The 24,486-nt window shown below is 41.7% G+C and overlaps 1 protein-coding gene across 1 annotated transcript in view; it reads left to right on the top strand.

Moving 5' to 3' along the window:
- Positions 1-24,486, top strand: part of DOK6 (docking protein 6) — a 259,727-nt gene that overhangs the window by 89,466 nt on the left and 145,775 nt on the right. Inside the window, exon 2 of the mRNA XM_056854359.1 lies at positions 20,255-20,362. Within this exon, the coding sequence (XP_056710337.1) occupies positions 20,255-20,362 (108 nt within the window). The remainder of the gene's footprint in view (positions 1-20,254; positions 20,363-24,486) is intronic.

Consider the following 24,486-nt stretch of genomic DNA (forward strand, 5'->3'; position numbering starts at 1 on the left):
TCCTGCTTTATAGGGTTGCCAACTTCATGGAGATCTCCTGCAATTTCATCTAATCTCCAGACTATAGTTCCCCTGGAGAAAATGGCAGCTTTGGAGGGTACACTTTATGGTATTATACAAAGTCCCTTGCCTTCCCCAGCTCCACTTTCACCAGGATCCACCCCCACATCCCCAGGAATTTCCCAACCGAGTTGGCCACCCTACTGTTTTGCATTGATTAAAACAATGTCCTAGACCTACAGCTCAGTGTGCAAAAAATCTCTTTATTGCGCCAGCCATTTTTCACAACCTGAACTAGGGGCAAATTAGAAATTAGTATAAAATCTCTAAGAATGTGAGGGGGGAAGTCTACAACATATTCTGCTTATTATAACAACTATATGCCCAATTGTTCTTTAAATGCATTACTATAGAGTGAAAAGTATTAAGCATAAAGCTTAGAATCATAGAGTTGGAAGGGACCACCAGGGTCATCTAGTCCAAGCCCCTGCACAATGCAGGAAAATAACAACTACCTTCCCCCACATTCCCAGTGACCCCAACCCTCCCCCCGCCATGCAGGATCCCACAGTCAAAGCACTCCCGGCAGATGGCCATCTAGCCTCTGCTTAAAGACCTCCAAAGACGGGGACTCCACCACCCTCCGAGGCAGCACATTCCACCGTTGAACAGCCCTCACCGTCAAAAAGTTCTTCCAAATGTTTAGGTGTAATCGCTTTTCTATTAGTTTAAATCCATTACTCCGTGTCCTAGTCTCTAGAGCAACAGAGTTCCTTAATTCTAAAAGCTTCAAGTTCCTTAATTCTAGTTTGAGCCCACCCACATCTCTGTTAAAAATGTCTTCTAATTATTTCAAATGAAAATATATTGTGATAACTTTCTTTCAAGGAGGACCCAATAAATAGATTACTGAAATCCCCTGGTTCACTCAGCCAGGTTTAGTCATTCAGTTTTGAATGGAACATGTAAAAGATTTTTTTCCTGTATAATTTGACACATAAAAAAACCCCTGGATAGTTCAGATGATTAGTCATAGGATATTGCACTTTTTACTGTCATTTTTGCCGGGGAACATCTAGCATATACCTCGCCCTAGAATGAAATCTCATTACTATTTCATAGCATTAATGCCCATGACATGAATAGTCCATCTCCATGGAATTAATTGCAATTTCTAGTGTCAATAATTTAATTACTTCGAGGCCTAATGGTTATGCACGAACAAGAAAAAGGAAAATTCCTTATTGCTCATTTGTAGGTTCCTGTACTTTTTGCTCCATCAGAGTTAATAGCAGCTTAGGAAGGGAAGGGGAAAGTAAATGGCATGAATGAAAATTCCTGTCTATCACCTTTCCAAACACATTTTAAGTTAACTGTTGATGTTCATTAATCTCTTAGGAACTGATATTTCTACTCTCTCTTATACCATACTTTCTGCAGCTGTCATTTTGTATGGCAAAAAAATGTGAATCCTTGTGGGTGCCTGTATTTATGCTCCCTTGTTGCTTTTTTACTATGCCGATAAAGATGTCTGAAGCTGAAACTGTATGGCACAGTTCAAAAGGAATTTTCTAGTAAAGATGATCAATACAATCTTTTCAAAATAAAGCTTTCAAAGACGTCTAGTGTTGAGACACAGGTGATTAATATAATCTTTGGCCATTTGTGCATAGGAAGTTTGTGTTGGCTTTGCTGCTCTGCAGATGCAGTTTTCTGATCCAAATTCTCAAAACTGTATGCATGGGGGCTTATTGCCCAGAAGAAATTCCAGGAGTACCTTGTGATCAATTATGCATCCACAGCAAAATGTGGAGCTTCTGAGTCCCTGTCCCCTGACAACACTGCTTTGTAACTGGCTGTAGTGTATTTTTTAAAAATATGTCACCAGCCCTCGCTAGCCCCTCAACAGAGTTCTTTCATTTTAATTGAACCGAGTGGCCATTTTACAGCTAAAGCAGAGAAAGGTCTGCACAATCACCCCTGCCCAACCAATTTGTTTCTGACTATCTCACTGCAGGGATCATAAGAATAGGGAGGGTGGGAAATCAGCACGGCTTTGTTGGATCCCCGTTTTATGAAAGCACTTGCTGTAAAACTGGAGGGGGGGGGGCTGGCTGACCAGGCAAAATTTCCTGCTGATTCCTCCCCCCCGGGTCAGTTGAAGAGTTGACTAGCAGTGTAGGAGACAATAGCTTTCTCCAGTAACTCATCCCTGCCAGGGATTCAAGTAACTTGGTGGGTCTCCCCAGTACTGCCACCACCGCTGCATATCCCTGGTGGAGAATTCCCACCCCATAGCTGCCGCCACTGCCTAAGCTCTCCTCCTCCTTATGCTGCCAACCAGAGCTTCATCTTCTCCTGCTGCTTTTCTCCCCGGCTTGCGCCACCCACCCTAGCCGTCTCTCTTCTTGCTCTGGTGGTGCCGCTGGTGCCCATGTGAGGAAAGAGGAAGGCAGGCAGGAGGGGAAAGGAAAAGCAAAGCAGGGGGTTCCACCGAGGAAGGGGGGATGGCAGAGGTGGGAAAGGCAGGCCCAGGCAACAAATCACCCCAGCTCTTTTTGATCCATGAGCTCTGAAAGTAACAACACTCATGTGAAACTGACAAGCAGCCTATGGTATTACCGCTTGAAGGGGAGAGGTTAGATGAGGGCTGAGAAGGAGGAGGAATGAGATAGGGAAATGGGAAGGAGGCATGGTGGGTGGTGGGAGAAAAACACCAATTTACACCTGTGCAAACAAATGGCAGCTATTTGCTTTGATTTGAGATCGAGGCAAACCTTAAATTCATGGCAAAACAACATCCTGAAACCATGGGACAAGTATGAGGCAGCAACAAAGTGACTTCAAGGTCGTAAGAATCATGTATAATCCCAACAAAGCCCTGAAGAAGTCTGGCGAGGATTGCAAAGCACAAATGGCCCTTGTTTTCCTGATACTATTTCTGAAATTTTTGTCCCAGTGAGTTTATGAGATTTTTACCATGTGTGAAAGCATAGACTGTTCCTTTTTTCTCTCTTTATTATTAATATTATATTATTATTGCTTATTGAAATATATTAAATAAAGGGAAAGTATAACATTAAAATAATGATTTATAAGGATTAGAAAATATTAATACAAAGGGGACACCAGATATTTGTAGAGAGGGAGGAAGTCAGTGGGGAAGTCAATTACAATTAATTATATTTAATACTGAAGACATACACCTAATAATTCTTTAATTTTGTATCGAGGCAAGGATTGGTATATAGGATGTATTGTCAAATGAGATGAATAGCAATTATTGAAAAATAATAAAAATATATATTTAAAAAAAACTAATGAGCATGTATCTCATTGTTCCTTGTTCATCTTGCCTATAGGAAAATACATTAACATGGCTGTAGTTTAATACATACAATGGAATTATTCAGTGTTTCTTGGAGCAGCACAATTACATTAATTTTCTATGAATCCAGAATGAAGCACCCAAATGCATCCTGAATACATTCCTTTGTCTGACCACAGTGATTAACAGTTTACACTGAGAGCATACCACGCTGGGCAGATGGTCCAAAAACACATTGGTTTCTCAGGCATTTCAAATAATTTCTTTTTAACCTCCAAAAGATAGCCCATGTTCCTTTTATTTTGCCTCTTTATTCATTGATAAGACATTTCAATGACAGTATCTGCATTCCAGAACAGAATTTTGCTTAATTCTCAGTGAAGTCAGTGGGAATTAAAAGCTGGCCAAGTATGGAATGGTTTGCAGCCATTTGTTGTCTGAAATGTCTATCAATGAATAATGAATCAAACCAATATAGTGTCCTCAACAAAGCTTTGGGTTGGCATAAATAATATGGATCCAACCATGGGATGCTATAAATCTCTGTGGGTGGCTTTCTGGTCAGTTAGTTGTCAGTGCCACCTTGCCAAATAGATCACGCTAATGCCTCCACATACTTACTGGTCTTCTCCTTTAAAAATTGGCCTGTGGTAATATTGGGCAAAATTCTGATCCGTATAGTAAGCTCACTAACAGCTCACTGCGTGGGTGCTTTCCCTTTATTCCATTCTTTGTGCTCGTGGACCAACAGGTCACGAGCAAAACAAATGCAATACATTCCGTAATATATAAATAACCAAACATACAAAAATATATGGTAATATCTAAACAGTACAGTTAAAAGGAGGTATCATTAAAAAACCATAGATACAATTTTTGCCACTGCGAGGGTTACATTTGGTTCAGTATCAGCCAATAACTTTGCAACTATCTCTTGCTTTAGGGCAGGTCCCCACCTCTGAATGCGTATTGTGATCCATTTCTCTCTGGCGAGATTATGCTTTTTGCAGTCTACAAAAAAAAGACAAACAATGTCCAAACTCCCTGATCCACAATCACAAAATTGCTCGGAAAAGGGGACCCCTGAAAATCTGCCTGCTAACTCCTGCAATGGCAGTGCTTTTAATCTGTCCTTGGCGAAAAACACTTTGAATTTGGGGACAGTTAAAAGTTTACAATAAGCAGGTAGAATCTTTGGATATTGGGGGGGGGGAGATGGTACAAAGAGCATACCCTGCGCACTCTGCAGCCAGTGCTCCATTTGTCAATTGCATGGGTGCCGATACCATGGTAAGCAATTTAAAATATCTTCCTCCAGGCAGCTGTATTGCATGTGCTAGCTTAGTTTGAATAGCAAGAGTGTCTGGCTAATTCTCTAGGCTTTACTGAGACACATTGACGTGAAGATTTATTGCTCAGAAAAGCAAATAATGTCATAGTGCTATTTTAAAAGTTTAGAAGTGAAACAAATGCATTTGTGTTTTGCCATTTTGGAATTTATTTTGCTTTATTTAGTGATGCACTTAGATTAATGTGCTGAGATCACATAAATGAATATGAAGAAGCCTATTACAAGTGGGTGGTTAATGATCTCTCAGAACTTGTTCTCACATAGTTTGTATTTGAACAAATGTGGAACGATTCCCTAAAAGGCTGCCATGTGACTACTTTGTCATTCTGTCCTCTGAAAAATATGATACCTGTGTTTTCCTATCCTGTTTCATGTTGCCGTTTTTGCAGCTTTTGCTGTGTCATGAACATTGCTGCTGGTGTGTGTGTCACAACAATCCTTACATTGTTGATAAAACAGAAGCATCCCAGATACCAGGGGCTCTTGAACATATAGTGCAGCGGTTCCCAAACTTTTCGGGCCACCGCCCCCTTGGTTCCACAAACTGAACCCCAGCGCCCCCTACCCTATCCAACAACACAGTTGAAGGGTCCCATCTCTAGCGCCCCCTTGCTGCCTCCTTGCCTTTTAGTGCCCCCCCAGGTAATCCCACCGCCCCCAGGGGGTGGTATTGCCCACTTTGGGAACCACTGATATGGTGGCCTAAGGCGCCAGTGGACAAAATGACAGGAGAAAGTTCCCTGTTAACTTTGCTTTGACTTTGGATCAGTGGCAGTACAGTCCTATAAAGAGTTACTCTAGTCTAGGTCTATTGGAATCATGGTCATTTTGCTACATTTGCTGGTCTGATTTTAAAGTTGTATCGGCTGTTAGTTTTGACCATACTAGGGAAGCCTGAACTTCAAAAATCTAAGGATAGAGAGGAACGAAGTGAATGGTATTACTTCAGCGGGCTAAATAATTAATAGACAAACCATGTTGCTGCATATCATTTTCCCACTTTGTTTTCTGAGACCATAAAAGGCAGCCAGGTGGAATTTACCTTAACTGATTGTTGGGAATAAATGCCTAAATGTAAACAAGTTTATAGAAGTACAACTTTAAATGGAAAGAATAAAAGCATGATGCATTAATTCATGGTGGGTTTGTATGGACAAGGCTTCAAAATAATGGAATTAAATGGAGCATCGCCAAGTGAGCATAAAATGGAAAACCATTTGAACGATCCATTACCTTATCTTCCTGAACTTTTAGGGCTTGTTCAGATGCTTGAATGAACTCTGTTTCCTAACCAGGATTATGTGGAGAAATGCCTGATGAATAGGGCTGTGTGCAGTTCAAGTCTAAAGCAACTGTCAGTCATTTTTGTGACTTAGGTTAGCAGTAGGGTTCCCAGGTCCCTCTTCGCCACCGGCAGGAGGATTTGGGGGCAAAGCCTGAGGAGGGCAGGGTTTGGGGAGGGGAGGGACTTCAACGCCATAGAGTCCAATTGCCAAAGCTGCCATTTTCTCCAGGTGAACTGACTTCTATCGGCTGGAGGTCAGTTGTAATAGCAGGAGATTTCCAGCTAGTACCTGGAGGTTGGCAACCCTAGTCAGCAGTTGTGTTACAGATTATTTTGCACAGAATTTTTCTACATAATTTCATATCCTAATGGAGCAATTGGATGGGAAGTAAAATAGATAATCTGATTCAGAGCCTTAGAATAGGTGTAATATACCTGAAAAGGAAATATAATATATGGGTTCAATCCAACCTACTTTTTCGCTAAATCGCACTCAGTTCCTTTCTTTTTGACAGCTCCCATCCCAGTCAAAGAGGATCCTTTCCCCGTGTTCTTTTTTTTAATGAATCCTATGTATTTTTTTAATATTAAAATTCTGTATTGTGAGTACACTGTCTGATCACAGACATATAAATGCATAACATAGTTATTTCACTGCTCTGTTTTTATCCTGACAGTAACCCTGTGAGGTAGGTAGGTTAGGCTGAGAGTATGTGACTGACTGAGGTCACTCAGCAAACTTCTGTGGCACAGTGGGAATTTGAACCTGGATCTCCCAGACCTTAGTCCAACACTCTAACCACTGCACCACACTAGGTTTACCAGATTGGCCGCTGTGGCAGTCAATCTTCCGCCCCTAGCTCCAGACCCTCACTGCCACTTTTCAATCCAGCAGGAGCAAAAATGCAAGGCGAGAAGTGATGTCTTGATATCACTTCTAGTTGAACCTGTAGGTGATGTCGCAACACTCTGGGAAGCCACCATTGAAATCTGGGAATTTCTAGAGTTGCGATGTTGCTTTACCTCCATTTTTGCTTCCCTGGAATGAAGAGCCTGGCTGGCGACCCTATACCACACGGGCTCTCTCTAAAGTATAGGTTCCACTAAGGCTTATGTAATTGCCTGTTGGGTTGGTTATTTCGCAGTTTGTGTGAGTTGCATTCTCAAATTCATTTGACTTTACTTCGTTGGCTTTTAATCTGCCTTCCACTCACACTTTCCTTTCTGTTTATCTGTGTTAATATTAAATATAGTTCAATTAATTATTGCCTTCTCTCTTTCTGCCCTTATACTTTTACCAGAAATATTACCCCCAATATTGTGCCTGTGCATACACTGGCTTTAGATACATTATCACAATAGGGATGTGCATTTGTAAAGATCACATACGTGTTGCCACCCTTTAGCTCTCTTGGTAATGCCTTTTTTGCACATTTATCTACAAAAATTACCTTAATGCATTTTGCTAGACTACACCTTTTGCAACAGTCTCATGAAAGTTTACTTCCCTCTCCCCCGCTGCTCAAATGTAAGTTTGATAACAGTAGTGCTGGACTACTGGTGGTGCAACTTGACGGTTTCTAATGTTTCACAGGCTGTAATGCTCCATTCTTAGCATTTACTGGTTGAATCAACATATCACAATAGGGATTAAAACAGAGAAGATTGTCTGTTTATGGAGGAGGTTCTGTTTTCTGCAGCAGAGCTTTGTGAAATGAAGTGTAGCCAAATTTAGTCTCTCTTCTCTCTGGGACTTAAGATATTTTACATTAGAATGCAGTTACAACCCATTGTAGGAGCCCCGTGGCTCAGAGTGTTAAGCTGCAGTACTGCAGTCCAAACTCTGCTCACGACCTGAGTTCGATCCCAACAGAAGTTGGTTTTAGGTAGCCAGCTCAAGGTGGACTCAGCCTTCCATCCTTCCGAGGCTGGTAAAATGAGTACCCAGCTTGCTGAGGGTAAAGGGAAGATGAATGGGGAAGGCACTGGCAAACCACCCTGCAAACAAAGTCTGCCTGTCGGGATGTGACGTCACCTCATGGGTCAGGAATGACCCAGTGCTTGCACAGGGGACCTTTACCTTTTTTTTTTTACAACCCATTGTAGCCCAGTTTACATTGCTTAGAATTTCAGTGTTAGTTTTGCTTCTCTTTCAGGGATGAAAAACTACCCTTCCCCTCAAACTTCCTTCTATTGTAGAGGTGAAAGAGATATATCAAGATTTTATTAAGCAGAAAAGAATCAGATCAGTACAAAGATGGCACATTATCAGGTGCAATATTCAAGTCTATGTCCTACCCTTCGCTTTGAATCTTTTGCAGTGATGTAAACAGAAGCTTCAGTGGTAAATGCGACTTCCAAATTCAAAGCACTGTAGGGAAGTGAAAAAGGAGAGTCGTGAAACATGTGTTCTACTTCAGTAGGCAAGTGCAGTGAATGTTTCTGAGGGTTGTTCGATGGAGCCTGGAGCTCCCAAGTAAGGAAATCCACATACGAAAGTGATTTCCGGCCCATGCACCTCTTGCTAGTTCAGAAACAGTGACCGCTGTGCTGTGCTACTTTCAACGGAATTCAGGTGAGATTGCATGAAAATATCTGGCTTGATCTCCCATAGACAGAAAAGGTAGGAAAATTTTCTTTTCGGTCCCTGTCTCCTTTCCCCTTCTCAAACTCTCCCCGCCCCCAAGTGATTTAACTTGTTCTTTTGATCACCACTTCAATAACTCACTCTGGCTCTTAAAGAGGAGTTACATATTCCACAGAATGCATGACCGTAGCTGAAAACAGTAGTCCTCCTTCAATGGCCTTCTATAAGGGGACGTTTCCCCTTTGGGCAGAACACGCGGGGAGAGCGAGGTGACCTCTGACAGGTAGAAAAGGCATGCATAATCAATGGAAGCCCCGAAGCAGTCATCGGGGGTGACCCCGGGGAATCGTCCCTGCATAAAAGGCCTACGTAATCCGTGAAGAAATGCCATTACTAAAGTTTTTCCTCTCCAACATCAACAAATCAGTAAATTCATAATTCAGTAATATTGCATCACAGGCAGCAGGAAGCTGCTATTTTGGCAGATGCTGCAACATGTACTAACCTTATTATTGCTTCAATACTAAGCTCTGTATCCTTTTCTTTGAAATGCAAGATTGTTTGACTCGTACTTTATCTCAGATGGAAGCAACCTACATTTCTTCTCTCCTGAAGAAGTGAACAAATTATCTGAAGTTTTGATGCCAACTTCTTTTATCTGTGGTTTTTTTTTTTTTTTTAGATTTTCCTTTTTGATGTTAAGTACACATCTCATTTGTTAGTTTTTTTCTTCTTTTCCAGTGGCACTGTCTGTTGTGAATCGGTTGATGCTTGCTTTGTAAATAAAATAACTCAGACACATCAAAAAGGATATGATATATTATTAGACTTTAAAGGTAGCACTGAAGAAGTGATTTTGGCATTAATATAATGATCTCCCTGGGCCAGAAAGAAACCTTTCAGCAGACTTGATATCCAATTAGATTTGAATTCTTCCAGTAACTCATGAAGAGGTGTAGACCAAAGCTAAATTCACTTATTCCCAGTGATTCAATTGAAAAAAAAATATTCAGCAAACATTCTTATTTTCCAGAGGCGTATTCTTGCCGCTTGATTTTCTGATTTGTGTTATTTTATTACTTTAATGACACTAGTAGAATAGGGCAAGAGTCCAGTAGCACCTTAAAGACTAACAAAAATATTTTCTGGTAGGGTATGAGCTTTTGTGAGCCACAGCTTACTGTAATGACACTGTCCTTTTATTAATATCAAAAATAGTACCTCAGAAGATGTACCTTCAGTGGAGACATTTTGTTTCAGGGGTGGACTAGACAGCTCAAAGTGTGCAGCGGGAAATGATAGTGTTCCCCTTGTCTTTGTAGCCACCTCTCAGACCAGTACGGAGTTCCTAAAGTGATCTAAACCACAGTCTACTCAGGATGTTCAGTCTAGAGAAGAGGAGTTTGAATGGGGACATGATTGCTCTCTTTAAGTATTTGAAAGGCTGTTGCTTAGAAGAGGGCAGAGAGTTGTTCCTGTTGGCAGCAGAGAATAGGACTCGCAATAATGGGTTTAAATTGCGGGCAGAAAGGTACCAGCTGGATATTAGGATTTATTTTTTTTTATTTTTTTTGCAGTAAGAGTAGTTCAGCAGTGGAATCAGCTGCCTAGAGAGGTGGTGAGCTCCCCTCACCGGCAGTCTTCAGGCAGTGGTTGGACAAACACTTGTCAAGGATGCTTTAGGCTGATCCTGCATTGAGCAGAGGATTGGACTAGATGACATGTATGGCCCCTTCCAACTCTATGATGATTCGGTGACTCTATGATCCAGTGGTGTTACTCTCAGGTATTAGGATAGGTACAAAATTATTAAAAGTTGCTTTGGAAATAATCTGGAAAACAGAATGTTTTGTCAGATGCCTACTGAATGTTCAAACAGCGATCTTTACTCCTAACAGGGACCAAAGTGGATTTTATTTGTTTGATTACGTTATTTAAAGTCCACCTTTCTTACTTGGACTCAAGGCAGATTACACAGGCAGAGTAAGTCAATACAATCGACAGGATGGGACATTCAAAGAATAATGCAATAGGAATTACAGCTGTAGAACCAACCAGAAGTCTAAAATCAGAACTGAAGCAAAGCATAAGTATTAACAGGACACATTAAATGATGCAAAATTCCGTAGTAGGATCCTAGTTTCAGCAAGCTATACCCAGTAGTATAGATAGACCACAGTCTCTAATAATTGTTCCAAGTATCTTTGTGAATCATTTAGCGCAGTGCAATTCTATTGCCTGCATTAAAAAAAAAACTTGTGAATAATTCAGTTTTGCATAGGTTGCGGAAAGCCATGAGAGTGGGAGCCTTCCTGATCTCCTGTGCAGGGGGGTTGGACTAGATGACCCTGGTCATCCAACTCTATGATTCTGTGATTCCTCAGGCAGACCATTCCACAAGGCGGGGGCCACAGCAGAGAAGACACATGAACGGGCAGTTGTTGATTTTGCCCAGTTGCAGGTTGGCACCTGCAGAAAGCCCTCTGCTCAGATGGATGAAGCTGTCGTGGTGGAGTGTAGGGGGAGAGGCGGTCTTACAGATATGAGGGTCCAAGGCCATGAAATGCTTTGTATGTGAGAGCTAGTGCCTTAAATTGAGCCTGGTAACTGATGGGCATTCAGTGAGATGCCTGCAGGATGGGAGTAATATGCATGCTCCATCTAGCTCCCTATAAGGGTTGCATGGATTTTTTGCACCGGGAGGAGGTTTCGGCGGGTCCGAAACCTCCTTTGGAGGCAGCGCAGCCGTGTTGCCTCCTAAGCCCGGCGCAGACATTCCTGTCAGTAATGCACTGTTAATTTACTAGTAGCGTTTAAAATGCCAGCATTCCTTCAGAGATGTGTGTTTATGGTATTTTGAACGTCTAGCATGCTATAAAAATTTATCATGCATTTTCATGATAGAATAATGAGGTGGTTTCGTAAGGGGGGGAATGAAGAACCTTATCTCATACTATAGCAAATTTCCATACTCATAGCTATGAAAAGTATTGAGGATTCAAAATGTTATTGTGGGCTTCACTAAATCCCACAGTAAACAATCTCCATTTCCGGCATGCCTTGTCATTTTAAGCAGCTGAAAATGACATGACAGCAAGAACACTCTCTCCATATGACAGGTGTCTGTGTGATAGCAGAGGCAAAAATAAGGTTAGGTGTGTAACGCTCTATAATACTGGCTATTGTTAACATAAAAATAAGTTTATTGCTCCCATGGCTCATTTTAAGCTTGTAACTCTCTAAATTAGAGCAGTAAAAATGATTGAATTTTTGTCCTTTGGTGGCTAGGAACAGGTGGCTGCGATTATTATTATTCTGCTCAGAACCTCTGCTTTGCTTTAAGCATCCTCTTCAAATGGTTTGGATAATGTAATATTTATTTTGACAAATCCCTTTGCTCCCAACATACAATCCTTGAGATTTAAGTAGATAGCTACCATCTTTCAGCATAAATATTATATTTTACTTTGCATGTGAAGGTCAGACTATTCACTTCTAAAGACTCCGAGGAGGAAGCCATTTTTCAATAATTATATGTTCTCGAAGTATGACACACTTTCATTTTGGTAAACAACATTTATCTTGTCAGATAACAGGTGCCCAGTATCATGCAAATGTATTAAACATTTATACCAGAAAATACCATTTCACTAGTGTGAAAATAGTATTTGAAAGAGGGAAATACAGTATTATACACGGAGATTATGCAAAACGCAACAGTTGTGGTAATTTAGTGCTAACAACATTGGGACGTTATTCTTGGTGAAGACTGCAAATTTACATTTTGCATTAACCTCATTTATTAGCAGACAGCAAACGTCAAGCAAGAAGAAAATTGATACATAGAGAAGTCTTATGGACAATCTGTACTAGCCTTGGACACATGAACACATGAAGCTGCCTTGTACTGAATCAGACCCTTGGTTCTTCAAAGTCAGTACTGTCTACTAAGACTGGCAGCGACTCTCCAGGGTCTCAGGCAGGATTCTTTCACATCACCTACCTGCCTCGTCCCTTTAATTGGAGATGCTGTGGATTGAACCTGGGACCTTCTGCATGCCAAGCAGATGCTCTTCCACTGAGTCACAGCCCCTCCCCAGCCTTGCAAGTAAGGATGCCAGCATGCAGCCCCCGAAACATTATTGTACTTTTAAATTTCTTCCAAGGCAGTCTTAGGTGGTCCTGTTCATTTTATCCCACATTGGCATTCCTAGGGGCAGAGCTGCCTTTAGGCAGCTTTCAAACCCCTTTCGGCCCGGGAACACCATAAGTCAGATGTGACATGACGGCAAAAAAAGAAAATAAAAAATAGTGGTATATTCTTTATTATGTAAGTCCACATCACTCAATAACATATTTGAATAAAATTGTACTCTATCCTATATTTCGATAACAAATAATTTTTTGAAGAGTTAAAATATGTGTAATTTTGCAGTTAATACATCAGTGGCTATAATCTTTCTTTCTTTTACAAAAACGAACTGAATTAGGGTCACAGCTGTAGTTAAAATGTGAATGGGATATGTAATTTTTACAGGGAGTAATGTATTGTCATAAGTAATGGTGCAACCCTATGCATACTTGCTTAGAAGTAAGCTTCATTGATTTCAGGTTGGGCAGGGTTACTTCTGATTAAACATGCAAAACATTGGGTTATATGTATACTAGGAAACATCTGCGTGATGATGTGAGTAAAACATCATGTAGGACATATAGCCAAACTAGAGGAAGTTATATTGTTTCTCTTGCCTGACACTGAATTCTTTCACAGTTGGTTCCCCATTTTCTGTTAACTCCAACAGTATCTGATCTGTATTTGGTTACATCTAATGGCAACTTGAAGTAGGCCAGGGATAAAAGAATAGCTAATGTTCCTGAATAATTAAATGAATTTCTGTGTGACAACAAGATGTTTTGTGTAAAATATGCATTCCCTTGCTATGCATTTGTTGTGTCTGTCGTCTTGCTCCTATTACTTATTTATTCTCGTTTACAAGGATTGCCTGTTCACAGTTCTTGAGATGTTTTACAAATATTTAAGGATAATTTATCTGCTGAGATCACCTAGAACATATCTAATTATATACATCTAGAGAAAAGAAATTCTAGTGCGTTTGATCTATTTACATTACTTTAGATGGAAGACACACTCAGATGAATATTCAAATCCTATTGTATTGAAAACAATGCAGTGCAAATGGAACATATGCATTGGAATACACCTTTTAATATGCATCCTATTTTATTAGAGGGCAGATTATATTCAAGAGGGTGATTTGTACTTGTATAATTGTTAAATTGTGGAACTCCCTGTCCCAGGATGTGGTGATGGCTGCCAACTTGGAAGGCTTTAAGAGGAGAGTGGACACGTTCATGGAGGAGAGGGCTATTCATGGCTACTAGTAAAAATGGATACTAGTCATAATGCATACCTATTCTCTCCAGGATCAGAGCATGCCTATTATATTAGGTGCTTTGGAACTCAGGCAGGATAATGCTGCTGCAGTTGTCTTGTTTGTGGGCTTCCTAGAAATACCTGGTTGGCCACTGTGTGAACAGCCTGCTGGAATTGATGGATCTTGGTCTGATCCAGCATGGTCTTTCTTGTGTTATTATGTTTAATGTGTGTTTTAATGCCTCCATTCTCTGAAACCGGTCCTTTAGATTTTGGTAGGGCAGTCCTTCTTGCAACTTACAGGATGGACAGCCATGTAGTAGGCTTCCCTTGTGTCCATTGGCCCTTGGAGATTGGAATATAGATGCTACCTGGATGAGACTCCAGTTGCTCAGCAGCCTATTGTGTTCATTTTGTAACACTCTACTCTCTGCACCTCAGTGTTGTACTCTCTATCTGCTTTCAGCCTAGCTCACTTCTTTTGATGATACGATATCTTGATAATTTCAATAATCATGTTTCTAGTTCCCCTGATTCAGGTGTTCCTATCTATTTTCTCCAATCTCCTTTTCATCTTGTCTTCACCAAGAACTGATTTGTCTCTGACCTCTGTGCTGTGGAATACCCCTTGAGCACTTCACAGAATCCACCTTTGCCACACTCAGGCGCCCACCTCTTCCATGGTCAGCAGTCATTAAATCAGTGGCTTCCATCTCTTCTGCTCACCCCTTAGATTCTGTAGTTTCTGCCTTCAGTGAATCCCAGTTGTTAGTTCTTCACTCATTTTCTTCAATATCCCAATAATCTACAGTGAGGGGGGAAAGTATTTGATCCCCTGCTAAATTTGCCCGTTCACCCTCTGACGAAGAAATGACCAGTCCATAATTTTAATGGTAGGTTTGTTGTAGCTGTGAGAGACAGAATAACAACAGGAAAACCCCCAGAAACCCAGAAGACAAAAGTCAGAGATTGATGTGCATTATAATGAGGGAAATAAGTATTTGATCCCCTATCAACCAGCCAGATCCTAACCTTAACCCTCAACCTCCTTGTAGCTGTGAGAGACAGAATAACCCCCAGAAACACAGAAGACAAAAGTCAGAGATTGATGTGCATTATAATGAGTGAAATAAGTATTTGATCCCCCATCAACCAGTCAGATCCTAACCCTAACCCTCAACCTCCCTCGGTCTGGGGCTCCATGCAAGATCTCATCTCGTGGAGTTGCAATGATCATGAGAACAGTGATGAAGCAGCCCAGAACTACACGGGGGGGACTTGTCAGTGATCTCAGGGCAGCTGGGACCATAGTCACCATGAAAACAGTTGGTAACACACTACTCCGTGAAGGACTGAGATCTTGCAGAGCCCTCAAGGTCCCCTTGCTCAAGGCAGCACATGTACAGGCCCGTCTGCAGTTTGCCAATGCACATCTGAATCACCCAGTTCTCCTCTGGGTCTGCCTAAGCCTAAAACTTTAAGTAGGGTTGCCAACCTCCAGGTACTAGCTGGAGATCTCCTGCTAGTACAACTGATCTCCAGCCAATAGATTTTCTCACCTGGAGAAAATGGCCGCTTTGGCAATTGGACTCTATAGCATTGAAGTCACTCCCCTCCCCAAACCCCGCCCTCAGGCTCCGTCCCTAAAACCTCCCATTGGTGGCGAAGAGGGACCTGGCAACCCTAACTTTAAGGCACTCTGCAGCTGGAGAATACATAGGCTGCACCTAGATTATATGGCCACCAATATAACAGTGTCTGTCTAAAACTTGCACTCTCTTAATTTTAGGTGGAGTTTTTTTTTTTGTAGACAAAAATCATGCCTATATAGAATATTCCAACCTTTGCCAAATAAATAGAAACAGGCCTAGTTTGAATTTGGTGAAAGGAACAGACAATGAGTTTTTTAAAAAAAGAAAGATCAGAGGTTGTGGGAGTGAGATAGGTTAACAAAGAGCAACGAAAACAGAATTCTTATCCCTTGAAAAACCAGAACATAGAGGAAGCTGTTGTTATTCAAGGACCAGAAAGTGTAAATTAAGTATTCATTGAGTGAGCCCACTGCATATCAAAAAACACGAGGAGCAGTACCTCTGGGTATTTGCTTTCTACTAGCTTTCCTGGAAATCTGCCATGTTGTATACTTGTAAGGATAGAGTTACTGTTACCGTAAGAGCTCAAAGCACTTAAATAACACAATTTCTGTTCAACCTGGAGAGCTACCTAGCCCGCTGTAATTCTGGAAGTAAATACATTCCAATTAGATTCTTGTAGGGACTGGGCTGTTTTTATTTCTGATGATTAAAATAATTATCACCCTGAATAAGGCTTGTTAAGGCAACTGTGAACTGAATGCTGATGGAGTATCAACGTTATCAATTTTATTTTAAGAACTCACTCCAAAATATTACTAGGACTAATTTTAACGGATAAGGATTATATCCATCTTACTTGTATATATGTAAATATTTTAATAGTGATATTATGGCTTGGATCCATCTAGCTTTTTTCTCAGTCGAATGTGGGTTTTGCCATGATCCCTAGCATAGGCTTTTGAGTGGACAAAGGGGACATTTTCACCAGCAGAAAAGCTGAATGTATCCAATCCAATATTTTCAAAATTAGAGTGGTCCTCTTTTGCCTTTCTGTCTGAGGAACCGATGGCAGATGTTGAAATCTATTTTGTACCCAACATCATGTAATCTGCTTAAATGTGCAGCACTTCCTGGGTTTTGTAGAAGAAAGCCCCAAGCTTCCTACTTCATACAACAAACTTCATATACTACAAAACATCCTTTTCTAGCACCCCTTTTTTATACTTTCAGCCCATTCCTGACCTGGAAGGACAAAAGTCCGTAGGAGGCCAGGAAGGGGCCACTCTGGCATTCGGGCCCCCTGCGCTGGCGCCCATGCCACTTACGCCATCCAGGGTGGCATAGACGCCAGCAGGAGGACCTGGACACCCTTCTCCTGCCGCAACAGTGCCAACCAGGGACACCAACTGGGCCTCCCTCCAGCATCACAATGTCACCCCACGCTGGCATCCCTGGGGTGTTCCCTGGGGTGTTCCCATGGTGAGCTGGGGGGCGAAGCTGCCGGTAGGCAGCTTCCTGACCCCGTTCACCCTGGGTACACCATGCCAAACAACAGTGTTGCTGCACCAGCTTTTTGCTGGCACAGTCTCGCTGTTTTTAATGGGGCAAAATGCCCCATTTAAAAAATCCAAAGCCGTCCTCAGCCACTGAAGGCTCAGGAATGGACTGTTAATATGCAGTCTGATTAAGAGGTTTGAGGAGCTCAAAAGTTTTGTTTACTCTGTTGTATTTGTGCAAGTTGACATAGCTCATTTATTTTACAAAATTGTAATGGAAGACTGAATAACATTAAATATATGTTATATGTTTGAAGAAGACAATTCACTTAAAAAATGTTAAGTAGCTATGGCGCAATCCTATAGGCCACCCATGCCACAGCGGCTGGATTCTGTTCTAATCATGGAGCCCCTAGTCTTCTTCCTCAAGGATTTTGGCAGAGAACAGGAGGAAGGCAAAAGACCAAGAAGGGGGGGTTACCTTTGAATTGAATCTCTGGAGATGGGGTAGCTGTGTGGATTCTGCAGTGAGATGTGTTAGCCACACAGTATGGACTTCGCTCTCCCCCTTGGGTGGTTAGCGCTAAGTGCTCCCGCCAGCATCCCACTGGTGCAAAGCCCCATGCTGGCATCCCTGGGGTGTTCCCGTGGTGTGCTGGGGGTGTGTGTTCCTGTGGTGTTCTGGGGGGTTATGTGCCCTCTCTGTGCTTTTCCCACCATAAAAGAGCCATGCTACTTGGTCTAAGTCTGCATGGCAGGGAGCTTTGAGACAGAGTCCCATGCCACACACCCTGCCTAGTTAGATCTGGGGCATCCTGGCCGGGAGCAGTGATTGGATGCTAAGGAGAAGGTTTTGTGGCTGCAAGGGAGGGAGGTGATTGGTTGCACCTGTAGTTGGCATCCTGTGCTCTTCCAGGCGTGGCCCATTTGGGCATGGCCATGCCTGTGAGGGGTGCTTATGGGCTACACCATGTTTTTTGCTGGTGTAACTTTCCACCACTGATGGGGGGGGGTGTTTCGTGGGGTGAAATGGCTTAGGAAGCCGACTACCTCCTACCACGCACCCCAGTTAGCCTACTTCCATACTGGTGCAGGGATGTACAGGTGACAGGTGGCCGCTGTGGGGCTGTAATAGTGGCTGAGACCGGCAGGGTGGCGCTAGGGCACTGTGCCAGCATAACTCTGACATATGCTGGTGTATCTTGGAGATACACCAGCATAACAGCTAGTCAGCTTCCTTAGCGCCCCCCCCCCCACACACACACACACTGTTGGTGACTTTAAATTACTTGATTTATCACTAACCATTACATTGGTTGGCTATTTATACATATCCACAGATTATCAGCAAATATTGATTGAGATCAGTTTATGGTTGTGATACCTTTTACAAAGTATGTTATTTCAGTGTCAGTTCTGATATTAGATCTGGTTAGATAAATTATTAAACTATAGACAACATCCTAGGTGGTGTTCACACATTCCTGGGAACAAAATTCTGTCTTCAAAAATGTGCATTTCACGACATGCTCATTTTCAGTTGCACAATAAGTAAAGTCTGCATACTTGAATCAACTAAATGAATATATTACTACATCAGTAGTATCACTGTTTTCAGTAGGAAAGGCAGATGAATAGCTAACAGAATTGGGGACTATTTACAAAAATAATGAATTATAAAAGCAAATAGACAATTTTTATTTATCTAATATTTTACATGAACACATGAAGCTGCCTTCTACTGAATCAGACCTTGGTCCATGAAAGTCAGTACTGTTTAATCAGATTGCCAGCAGCTCTCCAGGGTCTCAGGTAGAGGTCTTTCACATCATCTGCTGCCTGGTCCTTTTTTAACTAGTGATGCTGGGGATTGAAACTGGTACCTTCTGCATGCCAAGCAGAGGCTCTATCATTAAGCCACAACCCATCCCATTTTAAAATATATCTTTACATAAACTAATTGAGTTAATATTGAATAGATAGCTGGATACATTGCAATTGCACATTTTTTTACTCTGTTTTATGGCTCCTTTTTGAGGAGGTGGTAGCCAGCAAGCAGCGCTGATCTGAACCTCCGGGGTAATTTGGCATTATTCACCATTATTCGGATCTGCTTTTTCAGCTCCCTTTTATTGCCGCCATTTTGTTACTGGAAACCCCCTCCCCAAATACTGAAAAGGTATTTTTCGGGGTGGGGGGTTGTCCAGTTTGGGTTTACCAAATCTACACCCCTAAAGGCCATATAATTATGTTGTCGCTGTGTCATCTTATTACTGTTCTTCATGGCTATTCTATTCTGGGTCTCTAAACTCCCTTCTTGGCATGTTTCCCTGAGAGGTCAAATTTTTCTATTTATGTGTGCCACAACATACTCTGTGATCTTTTTTGGTCAAGTCCAGCAACTGTTCCCCAGTATTTCTAGCCGTATCCGTGACCCCTAAACCAACCATAAAGCATACAGGACTTACTCTAGTAGCATGCATGTGTGTATAAAAATTAGCTATTGTCACCCCTGCTATTTGTATAATTAAGCATGTGGGTCTTTGGTCATAATTTTTCCGTTGCGGTAACAATGTAACTAATATGAGTTCATGGGTTCAAAGGTAAGACAAAGATGATACTAAATAGCTTAGTAAATTTTACAAATCATTATGTTATAAAGTTGATATTTCATGACCAAGTTTACAGAAATTTCAAATGCTGTCAAAATGGGTGTGTGTAAAGTGCCTTATGGCGACTTATCGCAGCCGACTTATGGCGACCCCTCTTGGGATTTTCGTGGCAAGAGACGAACAGAGGTTAGAGACTAACTTGCCTGCTAATGCTGCTTCTCTGGCTAGGAGAACAGAACAAAGCACTGTGCATTTGGATGCCTGAGATGGAAGTGGCACAATCTCCAAGCATCCCTTGGTTCTGGGATGCTTTTATCCAGGCAGAGTTGAGGGAAAAAGAAGAGACAACAGTATTCGGTGAAGAAGGTAGAGGGTCAAGAGAGCAGGAAAGAATAACAAATAAACATTTGAAACAGAGTTTTGTTTGCTGTTTTGATGACTGACAGGTTAGCTACAGCTGTGGGCCCTCAGGAATGTAAAGTGGCATGACCCCCCGCCCTGTATTAATTCTGTCTTCTGTCTAAGTCTGCTAGGCTGACTCAATAGGGATTACAATGTACTTCTCAGACAACTGAAATTTAACAACTTGTTTACTCTGCTTGCAGATTTTCAGAAGGTGTTGGTTGGTTTTCAAGAAGGCTTCTAGTAAAGGACCTAGGAGGCTAGAAAAATTTCCTGATGAGAAGGCAGCATATTTCAGAAATTTTCATAAGGTAGGTAATTCTTTTCTATGTAGATTTGAAGTACAAATGGTGGAGAAAAGGTGTACCAATAGGATATTTTTTATTTGACTTACTTGTGAACCCAGTGAAATTGACAGCAGCATTTCCTGTTTCTGCCAGTCCTCCTCATTTTTCCTAGAATAAATCTGAAGAATATCCCTGTTTGGTACCAAAGGTCTTCTAAAATATTGTCTGTGTAAATCAGTGGTTCCCAAACTTTTCGGGCCATCGCCCCCTTGGTTCGACAAACTCAACCCCAGCACCTCCTACCATATCCAACAACACAGTTGAAGGGGCTGACCTCTAGCACCCCCCTGCTGCCCCTTGCCTCTTAGTGCCCCCCTAGGTAATCCCAACGCCCCCCAGGGGGTGGTAGTGCCCACTTTAGGAACCACTGGTGTAGATGGTCTTTAGACATTATAGACAGTTAATCTCCTATATGATTACTTTAGTGGAACCTTTTCTTCCTCAATCTCATCACAGCAACTGTAATTGGTTCAACTATTTGTGCAGCAATCTGGAGGTTAATGGGTTTATTGATGGCTGTTAAGTTCTCCAAAAGGAGGCTCCTTCCTACCTTTGAAGAGCCACAGTAAAACAATCTGGTAACTGAGAGCTGAGCTGCACAAATTATCTTTTGCAGCCCTTTATACAGCAGGTGGGGGTTTGCCTGTTTGAATATTACCCAAATTAAAAGCTCACTGTACGTATAAAGCTAGTATGTTGTTGGGGGGAAAGTCTAGACTTCTGTGTGCAGTAAGTCCTGCGAATAGAAAGGCTTTTTAGCATATGATTTTTTACTGGCATGAAAAGGATACATTCCAGGACCAGATGAACTGGATGATTTTCTTAATCATTTATTTTAGGGAAGAAAAAAATATTGTAAGATGAAACTTTGTTTGTAAAAGAAAAAGAAAATTGAGCTGCAGAAATTTCCCCAGCTTGATACAAATCTGGGTTCAGCAAACCCTATTTTTTTCCAGTGGTTAGTTTTATGAGTTCAATCCCAATATATGAATTCACCTGGAGTGCAATGAGAATTCAGGATCTTCTCTGTTACCTGATCTTATATGCATTGTTACCCTAGTTGAATATGATACTTTCCAGCTTGTGGATCCTGAGGATGTGGACAAGATCCTTGGACAGGTGAGACCTACCACCTGTGTTCTTGACCCTTGGCTTCCTGGTTGATAAAAGCTGCCAGAGGGGGACTGGTTGAATGGGTAAGGAGAGTGGTAAATGCTTCCTCGAGAGAGGGAGTTGAGTCACCTGTGCTCAAGGAAGCAGGGATTAGACTTGTTCTGGAAAAAAACGTCCCTGAGCCCTGTTGTGTTGGAAAATTTCCAGCTAGTTTCCAGTCTTCCACTCTTCAAGTACATCTTCAAGTACTTGAAGGTCTGTCATATAGAGGATGGGGCCAAGTTGTTTTCTGTTGCCCCAGAAGGTCGGACCAGAACCAACGGGTTGAAATTAAATCAAGAGTTTCCATCTAGACATTAGGAAGAATTTTCTAACAGTTAGAACGGTTCCTTGGTGGAACAGGCTTCCTCATGAGGTGGTAAGCACTCCTTCCCTGGAGGTTTTTAAGCAGAGATTAGATGGCCATCTGTCAGCAATGCTGATTCTATAAACTTAGGCAGATCATGAGAGGGAGGGCATCTTGGCTATCTTCTGGGCATGTAGTAGGGGTCACTGGAGGTGTGGGGGGAGGTAGTTGTGAATTTCCTGCAGGGAGTTGGACTAGATGACCCTGGTGGTCCCTTCCAACTATGATTCTATGATTCTTATGCAAGGTGCTGGAACAGGTTTTGCCTCTCAGCTCCAGGAGCTCTTGGAAGAGACTGATTTTCTGGACCCATTTCAACTGGGCTTCAGGTCAGGATTTGGAGCAGAGACTACTTTGGTCACCTGTTTAACAAGCTCAATGCAGGCTATTATTTCACTTCACTTCCAGGCAGGTTCCAGTAGAACCTCTTTGAAAATTCTCTGCAACTGATTTACTAATTTACTTTCCACAAACATATTTCTCTTCACTAAAGCTGCATTTCCATGGGGCTCTGGTGTACACCTATTGTAGCTCTTTTAAAATCTAGACTCAGGTTTTTACATTGCATTAATGCCATCTTAAAGAGCAATTTACAGTGAAATCCTAAACAGAGTGATACCCTTTTAAGCCCAATGACTTCAATGGACTTACTCTACACTAATATACTAATCTTGGGTTGAGGCATTTTCAAGGTCCTGGAAGCATGTGAAACACTGATTGCAGGAAAGATCATGCAAGATAAATAAAAAGGAAACATTTATTATGGTAATGGTCTAAAATCCATTCATAATTTTTAGTTCTTTTCAGAGATAAATTTAAAATTCAAAGCATTTGCTGATGGACAAAGTGATTAAAATTCATTAGGACTGAAAATGAATCTGTACACATTCATAACAGATTCAAAACAAATTTATCCCTTATGACAATTAAACTAAAAGAATTTCCACATCATCAACCAGTGAATCTCACTTAATTTGAAAACAGGTGAAAAAGAAACAGTTGAAATGACTTTTATTAAAGCAGGCTATTAGCGGCGATTAAAATAGTAAAAGTAATCTTGAACAAAATGGAATCTGAACTTGTCAAGCATTATTAACCCTTTCCAGCTACATTTCCCCCACCCCCAGATTATAGGCTGAGTAGATCTGAGTTTTTTTAAGAAGGCAACTGCTTTTTTGGATCCATTTTTTGCTAGGGAGGAAACTAAGGCAAGCTTTGGATTGTCTCGGACATGATAAGACTTGACTTTCAAACTTCTAAACAGAATACACACATGTGACAGACAGGAGACTATCCTGCCCCCAAAGGGAAAAACAGCCACTCAGCTGTTTCATCCCTGAGCCTATGAGAGTGCTGCTCCAGCATCCAATCACCTTTCATTGGGGGGGGGGGGTTGGAATATTGGAGAGAAGCACAGAAGGGGTTAGTTCAGATCTGCCTCGGGTTAGATCCGATCTTCCTCGGGGAGGATGCAATGATAGTTTGGGTCTGCCTCATCAAGAGAGCAGTGTGAAGGGTAGCTCTACCGGGTAGCATGGCAGAAGGGTTTAGCTCCATCTCTGGGAGAGGACAGTTGTTAGGCCTGTCTCTGGTGATGAGCAGGCCTTGTGCCATTTAGTCTGACTCTTGGGGAAGGGCAGGCGGATGTGGGTGGAATCCTGTGTGTGTGAAAGGATCCAACCTAGTGTCCCGTCAGTGAAAGCCTATTTGTAGTTGAAAGCATTAAAGAGAATTCACATCACACTCCGGAATTATAACTAGCTTAAAATTATGTGTCTCAGCCAGGTTTCTCCTTTAACTAACTATATGGAGACCCGTGCTGCTGTTCTGTTTCTTAAAACCAGCCTGTAAATAAATAAATCTTGCTTGTTATTTACTTACAACTTCTGCCTCGGTGATCTCCGTGTTCGTTTCGCTCACCACAAAACTTACCTCATGCAAACGAACCCAAAGTCTTTACACGTGCTACCCTAAGAACATCCTGTAAGTGAGGGGAAGCTTTACAGATCTATACAAACCTGATCCCACAAAATCATAAGAGGCTGTGTGGGTACCCTTGGTTCCAAGCAAGGGCCTGTGACAATGCAACACATATATTAATGCCTGAAGAGCACAAAGAAGCAGTGGTGTTGGGTTTCCAGTACTGTATTATCACAAAGCTTACATTTGTATGAACCGCAACAGCAAGTGGGAAGCTATCTATGTGGCTACTGTCATTGCATAATTAATAGTTATTACCATGTATGGTTTGTACACATGTCATTTACACACGTGTCCTGTATGAATTAGCCCCACCATGCAAAACTGGATCCAGGATCACACAAAATAGCCAAGCGTTGGAGATAAATGTCTCTTTTCCGATCTGTTGCTGTCTGCCTTAACAGGAGCTGCTAACTTAGGTTTTAACATGCAGCAAGACTGTAATATGTCCAAAACATGGATTTAGACCAGCGTACTATATTTTTAAAAATCTATTTAACACAGGGACAGGGCTCCAGTGTAAAGGCGAAATGAAGACAAATTTGCAGCTACAGTGGTGAATGGGTGGTTGAAAGCCAGGCCTGAAAAA

The sequence above is a fragment of the Euleptes europaea genome, chromosome 8, assembly GCF_029931775.1.
Source record: "Euleptes europaea isolate rEulEur1 chromosome 8, rEulEur1.hap1, whole genome shotgun sequence".
Classification (NCBI taxonomy): domain Eukaryota; kingdom Metazoa; phylum Chordata; class Lepidosauria; order Squamata; family Sphaerodactylidae; genus Euleptes; species Euleptes europaea.